At 37.0% G+C, this 7,500-nt stretch overlaps 3 protein-coding genes across 6 annotated transcripts in view; 1 reads left to right on the top strand and 2 right to left on the bottom strand.

Moving 5' to 3' along the window:
• LOC111332907 (E3 ubiquitin-protein ligase TRAIP) overlaps positions 1-9 on the bottom strand; it is a 13,063-nt gene extending 13,054 nt beyond the window's left edge. Inside the window, exon 1 of the mRNA XM_022938380.2 lies at positions 1-9. This exon is cut by the window's left edge and continues 188 nt beyond it. The gene's annotated coding sequence lies outside the window, so the exon portion shown is untranslated.
• Positions 10-86: 77 nt separating this feature from the next.
• On the top strand, positions 87-6,973 carry LOC111332918 (transmembrane protein 26). The gene is made up of 4 exons (XM_022938395.2): positions 87-408; positions 1,481-1,625; positions 2,068-2,388; positions 4,417-6,973. The coding sequence occupies exons 1-4, from the start codon at positions 191-193 to the stop codon at positions 4,939-4,941; spliced, it is 1,209 nt and encodes a 402-aa protein (XP_022794130.1). The 5' UTR covers positions 87-190; the 3' UTR covers positions 4,942-6,973.
• The window catches only part of LOC111332909 (28S rRNA (cytosine-C(5))-methyltransferase), an 18,581-nt gene continuing 17,221 nt past the window's right edge, over positions 6,141-7,500 (bottom strand). For all 4 annotated transcript variants that reach the window (XM_088731590.1, XM_022938383.2, XM_022938385.2 and 1 more), the window contains one exon: positions 6,141-7,500. This exon is cut by the window's right edge and continues 100 nt beyond it. The gene's annotated coding sequence lies outside the window, so the exon portion shown is untranslated.

Raw genomic sequence — 7,500 nt, 5'->3', positions numbered from 1 at the left:
GGATGACTTTCAAAGCATGACAGCTAAAACGTTACAGCAGACCAATAAATCACAGGCTCATTATTGGTTCTGACGCAATCAACGCAGTCAGTCATGCTTGATCGGATCGACGTAATTAGGAAAATAACAAAGAGAAGTTGTTGCTGGGAAACCTACATTATTAGATTGCAGGGATAAAAGGATTTCCAAAATGGCGAAAAAGTTGCTTGTGAAATTATGGGGCTTTCGACCGATTTTCTACGCTGTAATAACTCGTGTTTTGTTCTTTATTCATGGATTTCTGTCTGTGTGGCTTCTGGCACACTGTTTGAATTTGATAGAGTACTGGGCAACCATTTTGGGCATAGTTTTGTTGTTCTTCGAGATGGTTTACACGTTACTTGCTCGCAAAGGACAAGAATACAAGTAGTAAGTATTGAAAGCAACCCCTCTTGGTGGATTTTATTAATCTCACAAGGCTGTGTTTCAAAAATTTAAACTTCAGTGGCAACAGATATAGCTTCTAACAACCTACAGGCGGTACGTGCATGCACTCGATCATAACGACATCTATGAGTAAGCTTAACTGAATTTGACTCGTGTTAGGCTGATGCTCGTTAACACCGTTGAAGCATAGAGTCTAGATTTGCTCTATTTTTGAAATACTTTGTCCATGACTTCTTTCATAATTATACAGTCATGCAACTTTGACGTCCGTAATGTAAATGTTTGCAAGAGATGGGGGGGGGGGGGGGGTGCACGTAACTGATAGAGCTATAAAGAAAGAAAGGAATATGGTGTGGTAAGATTCCTCCCTGATTTATTTTTCCTTACTAATATATTGATTATTCAAGGCTTAAAAAATCAATATATGACAGCTTGAAAAAAAATTGAAATCAAGAAGGAAGTGAACAACACATTCATCATGTTATGTAGATCACACCCTTTTCATTTTTCTTTGGGAGTGAAAATTTAGTGCTTTTTAAGGGCAAAGGGAATTTTCTTTGAGGCTCACAAGTACTGAAATACATGTAAGAATAAGCTCTGGTTCCATTTGGTCAGCACACATACCAGTTTTAGCAGTGTGGGTAGCATACATGTAAAGAACATGACAGTGCACCATAATAGACCAATAACAACAAACTGAGGTGCTATAAAATAGCAACACATAAACTTTTGACCTTGTTGCCTGATGAAGACTAGCAGTATAGCAGTTGAAAGGTCAAGATCAATACATGATTGGCTAGCCTGACTCTTACATCATGAGACAAACAATTAAACATTGATTTCTCAATTAAAAAACCACAACAAACAACAGCATTTTATGTAACCTGTAAAGACCATATCCACCATCTGAACCTCAGAAGTGATTGTCTCTAGAAATGATCAGTCTCAAGCTGATTTGAGAAGTGATGCACAGTTACAGTATTTAACATAAAGTATACAAATTACAAATTATGATGTAATGCAAATTTTCAAGAACACATTTTCTTTTTTCCAGCTTTTGGCCAAGCTGTTTCTTCTACATGTCTACAATGATTCCTGTGATATGGATTTTAGAAATAGACCTTCTGGAACTGCGTATAAATCCAACAGAGCCACCAAGTGTAAATGGAACTGTACAACCTCAAGGGAATATTCCTGGGGTAAGTTTTTTTTTCACTCAGTTGAACTCACCCCTCAAGAAACAAGAAAGAGTGACCTGCTTGAAATACCTGTTAACTGTAGAACAAAGTAAAGCAAATCCAATCATTGTTTCAAAAACATATCTTTAAGGCATTTCTCAAACAGGCTGATCCAGGAATGTTTGAATAAGAAGGCAGAGGGGGAGGTGGAGGGGGAAGGGGTCCCAGATTCCCTGCCATAAATGAAAGAAAATTCATTCATGTAAACAAACAAAAAAGAAATAACTATTGGAAGAAATTATTCAGAAGAGGAAGATGAAAATGTTCCTTGGATCATACTTTCAGTTTTATTGTCATTAAATGTGCCCATTCTTTGAATGTTATGTTAAGTAAACTCATAAGAATAGTGCACCTTTCGGCTCAAGCTTTTATGATAGAAACATTGTAATGTTTGAATTTGCAGTGCCTTGGAAATGTGAGTACATCAATACTGGCCAAACAGATTTGTGAACTGGGTCTGATCATTGGAATAATCATTGGAAGATGGCTTCTACCAAGAGGTGAGATAACCCGTGACCAGCTGTCCGCTCTTTTACTGGGTTATGTTGGCACTGCAGCAGACATTCTTGAATTATTTGAAGTCCTTCAAGAAGATGTTGTCCAAACAGAGAAGTCAGTGACATATGCAGTGCTTGGTGTGTATACATGGAGCTTGTTACAGTTCTGTCTTGTCACCACAGCCACAACTGGAAAGAACAACCAGATAAGAATCACAAACAACAAGGTGGGTTAACTGTGCACTACATCAGGGAGGATTTGAATTGAAAAACTAACAATTTACTCTCTTCAGTACTGAAATGTAGATCATCAGATGCTCAGGAACACCTATTTAGTGTGTTAGGCTATCAAGATCTAGGCTATCAAAACCTTGGCTATCAAAATTGTTCCATTTGCTCAAGACTTTCAACCCATCAAGTTGTTTTCATGAGTTAAAAACCCTTGTTTCCATCTACCACAAAATGTACCAAGAATTGATTAAATGACACGCATGATTAGTGCCAGTGCAGGCATAAATGGGATAAGTTTGGCCCATCACATCTCTTAAACAAGCACGGTGACAAATATTTTTTATTGCATTTTTCAAGACAGACATTGGTAGGGAACTTTAAGGAAAATTTTTAAAAAATTGTTTCATTGATGACTTTTTTAAAGATATTTCTGTAAGGTAAAGCTTTGTGTTTTCATGCACCATCCTGAAAGTATTGTGAGATGTTTAACATCCTCTATAGTACTCTGAAACAAACAATAAGTTACACTAGGAAACATTGGTCAAGATATGAATTCCATTGTGACAGTTGCTCACTCACCCATCTTGACTATATATATGGCTTTGCCTCCAAGAGGAGGCTGTAGCCATAACAGTTTATGTCAGTAGGGTCGAATTTAGGAGGCATGTACTTGCAATTTTAGTCTAGCTCATTCTAGTACTCTCGTGGTTGTTATAGAATTGACTTACATGTAAATATCACAATTACAACAGTTTGAGAAAACTTGCACTAACTCTGAAGAAACATCACACTCATTAACAATAGATGTGTGTGGGTAAAACCTGGTTTACATATAATCACAGACAATCGCACATGATCGCAGGTGATCGCACGATCACTGAAACCACTCAACCAAAGATCACAAATCCCATGTTCACATATGACCGCAGCCGATTGCAGCGATCATGGATGCCAAGGACACTGAACTTTTAATAGGTGTTAACTTTCTGCTTCTGTTGTCTCCACTTAAATGAGAATCACTGTTAGGTCAAAGAAGAAACATTGCTTCTGGATGCAGAAAGTCTTAAAGCGATTGAACAAACAATTTATATTTTCTAATTTCTTCCAGGAACTGTTCCATGTCAATTTCACCTTCCATCTTGTCAAAACACACATGTAAAAGTTGATAAACAACTGGTTGTCATGGTATCATACCGCTTGCAGTGCTGCACACTGGAAAACACTGGGTCACTTTCCAATCCCATGATTGCAGAACTTTGTTCACATTTGATCTCACTCGATCTCAGACAATCACAACCGATTGCATGAATAGAACATGGTTCTATTCCTGCAATCACCTGCGATCATGATTTGCACTTGATTGCACAAGATCACAGAGCTGTTCACATATAATTACAGATGATCACTGGCAATCGAGTGCGATTGTCTGAGATCATATGTGAACCAGGCTTAAGATTCTTGTTGAGAGTAACCATGACAGCCTTGTGAATGGCCACTAGCAGGCAACTGACAACTCAGTAGAGAAATGTTAAAACTCAGCTGTATTCTTACTTACTCACCAACAATCTTGGTCAAATTGTGTTTGGAAATTAGCAAAAGGGTATAATGTTTAGAACAGAGGACTAGAAGCAAGCAGAACATAACTCAATTGTAAAAATTTTTTTATGTCACAGTCAACATACTATCAGTTCTGATTCATTTTCTGTCAAATGTTGAATTTCAGCTAGAGTATAAAGGGGGGGAAAGGTTGTAAAGAAACTGTCAGTGGTGCTGCATTGGTGGGTACTACAGGATAATTTGGTTATATCAAATGAGTTGATGTTGTAAACTGGCAACTGTTAAGAGTTTCTAAAGCTGATATTTTGAGCTTGAGCCATTCTTCAAGCACCCACTTGAAATGTCAGCTTTACGAACTTTTCATGAAGGCCAATGTACTTTGTCAAATCAGTGGATAAAACCAAATGGTCTTAACTATGTTTATATGTGGAACACTTATCACAGTCATGTTAAAAAATTGTTTCCAGGTTTCACCTGATGATGTCATAAACCGGAAAATAAGTCTCCATAAGTATGAAAAAAAAGAAGATCTCAAGGAGAGATACATTCAGAGATTGCAGATGAAACGTCGTCAAACAGAAATGAATGTCTTGCGTGGAAAGGGATACAAAGGTGAAAAGAAGGAGAAGAAAATTTACCCAATTACAACTGCCAGGGGAGAGGTGAAAGAGATATCTCGTCGTGAAATGCTGCTTCATGGTGACATATTTGGCATCCTGACTGGTATCTTCATGCAAGATGGACCATTTTTGATTCTGCGACTGCTTTTGATTATTAATTACCAGGTATACAGTGAGATGCATATTTTCTTCACATGTAAGAATGCCATTGCTTTGAGTCTGCTGGTGTATAGGTTGTGTATCCTGACATGTACTGGTGAAGATGAGAAGGACATTGAACATGAGGAACAGGAGTCCAGGTTACAAAATGTCCAACAAGCAGTGTTAAGCGAGAACTTTAAGAGGGCAGGTGCCATACAACTGGCAGGTTGATGGCAACTGTAAGGTTTTTACTTCTATTTAATGTGGCTTTGTTACATGTTTGTGCTTTGATGAATCAAGACCACCCACAATATAAAGCACAGTTTTTCTCTGTTGTGACTGAATAGAAATGTATTTGTGACACTTTTGTTGCTAAAATGGCCAAGGTTAAATCTAGTATTACTGCAATGGAAAACAGTTGCTGAAAAACACCTGCAAGCAATTTGTTTGTAGGATTAAAGTCAACAATCCTGAGCAGAAAGATCCTGCCTTTTTGGGTACTCATTTGCAGTTAGTTGGCCGTTTTAATCCAACAAAGCACCACATTGTACATAGCCTACTCAATGAAGAGACAATAACTATGCCTTGGATGAATGTTTTCTTTGTATGAGGTAACAAATTAAGAATCTGCACTGTACATCTAAACTAATGTACTGATGTGAACTTAAATGAAATATGCATTGTATCATTTAAGAGTGTGATCACTCTGTAACCATCCCCCGGTAAGCTCAATTGGTTAGAGCGCTGGAGTGTGTTGTGTGGGAGGTCGAGGGTTCAAGCCCTGGCCGGACCAACACTCGTGGTCTTAAAATAACTGAGGAGAATTTGCTACCTTTCTATAATATTAAGAAATGGATAGATGTTCTAGTCTTCTCAGATAAGGATGAATAAACCATAGGCCCCATCTCCTACAGGGTTAGGGGTAGGAGACGTTAATTTCCCACGCACGATATTACTGTGGTGGATGTCCTCCCTGGGGTGGGATGGGTGGGCATTCCCAGGGTGCCATTTAAACTAGCTATCTGCTAAACTGGGCTACCCTGTATAAATATTCGTAAATACATACATAAACTACAAAGTAGAGTTACTTAGAATTTAATGGCAAATGGTATTGTTAGCAATGGAACTCTCTTGTAAACAGTTATTTATTTTAATTTATTTGGCCGTGACAAATGATCTATTGTAAATTTAATTTCTTCTTGAATTAAGCCTTTGCTCGATTGCAATGAAAAAAAATTGACATTGAGGCTTGCTGGCTTGAGCTAACAAATATATTTTTACTGTTGCCTGCTAGGACTAGACTAGGTGCAAATTTTCTCTGGTTACTTTTCGAAGGTCTGTAAATCACACTTTGATTTTTACTGGGGAGCAAAAAATGTTTGTACTTAAGTTTGTTGTTTTGAACTTCTAAAGACAAGACAATAAAAAACTACCATACAAAGGGCATGGCATTTGATACTAACAAAAAATAATAAATACATTTGTGTAGTCAAATGGAGGTAGCTGTATGTGGAAATTTTTAAGCTTTGGTTGCTTTTCAGTTTTTCTTTCCTATGGAGCTTGTGTGCTATAGAAAAAAGTCATGATAATTACATGATTATGAGGGGTATTTGGCTTTATATTTTACAACTGAAGGAAGATTTAAAAACCTGGTATAGGGTGTCAGGAAATCCTATGTAATAGCAATATCACATATCAAACATTTGACTTAATCAACTAGTCAGTTAATTATTGAGCACATATGCCAATATTTCTTTTCTCTCACTCAACTTTTCACCATGAACAATTTTACCAATACCCATAAATTATTGAGTAAGTTTAGAAAGGTAGCTACTTAAAGTCTGATCTAAAGGTGACAACAAGGAAATGTCAAGGAGACATATTTTTTTGTTTTGGTTTGTGAATTGAAAAGTAATTCACAGAGAACTACATTACTCTAACAATCAGATACGTGACAGTCAAGAATCCTTGAATTGTGGCAATATGACTGCATTGCTGTAAGGTCACAGGTCATAAAAAAAAAAAGAAACAAAAACATACCAGTATCTGTTGTTTTGAGCTATTATTTGTTGTGTTCTACCAAAACGTTTGAGTGGTGGCTTTTGCCAGCAACAGTAATCCATTTATAGCTGGAACATTTTCCCCAAAAGCACACTCCCTCTTTGATTACTTTGGGTAGATTTTATTTCTACATTGTCAAAGGAACTAAATTAATATGTGAATGACATTAGCCACATGCATTAAAGGCTCTATCTGTTCTTGACATGCTCTGGGTTACCTTATGTGCAATAGGAGTTTTTAACCATATTGACTAACACTATTGACTGTGACAGTGATGCTTCCTGGGTAGAAATGCTTTTTGTATTTTGTAGCACAGCATATGACATTCAGTGGAGGTTGTATGCTTCTGACGTGTATTATGCTTCTGACGTGCTTTGGTATTTATTTTTTTAAAATAATTGTTAATAAAATTTGAAAAGGACTTTAGAAAGTTGACCTGTAAATTATTGTTAAGTTCGCAAGACTTTGCTAAAAGATGCTGTGTCAAACAAGGGTCTGAAAAACTGCAACTTGAACACAAGCACTTATTTGTCCTTACTGGGAACGTGGCACAAGGTGCTATGTAGATGAGAATTCAAAGTAAGTCTATTGAAAACTGCACTTCCAGTGCCTCTTTAAGTTGAAAGCCATATGTAAACAGAATTTTTCATCTCTTGTGACATTTGTGTCTCCAATATGCTGGGCAACATTCTTTATCTTGAAACTGCTAGTTATCTTCTGAGTTTCCTG

This window comes from Stylophora pistillata, chromosome 8 (genome assembly GCF_964205215.1).
Source record: "Stylophora pistillata chromosome 8, jaStyPist1.2, whole genome shotgun sequence".
In the NCBI taxonomy this organism is placed as follows: domain Eukaryota; kingdom Metazoa; phylum Cnidaria; class Anthozoa; order Scleractinia; family Pocilloporidae; genus Stylophora; species Stylophora pistillata.
Note: the sequence above shows the minus strand (reverse complement) of the source record. Positions and strands in the feature narration are given on the sequence as shown.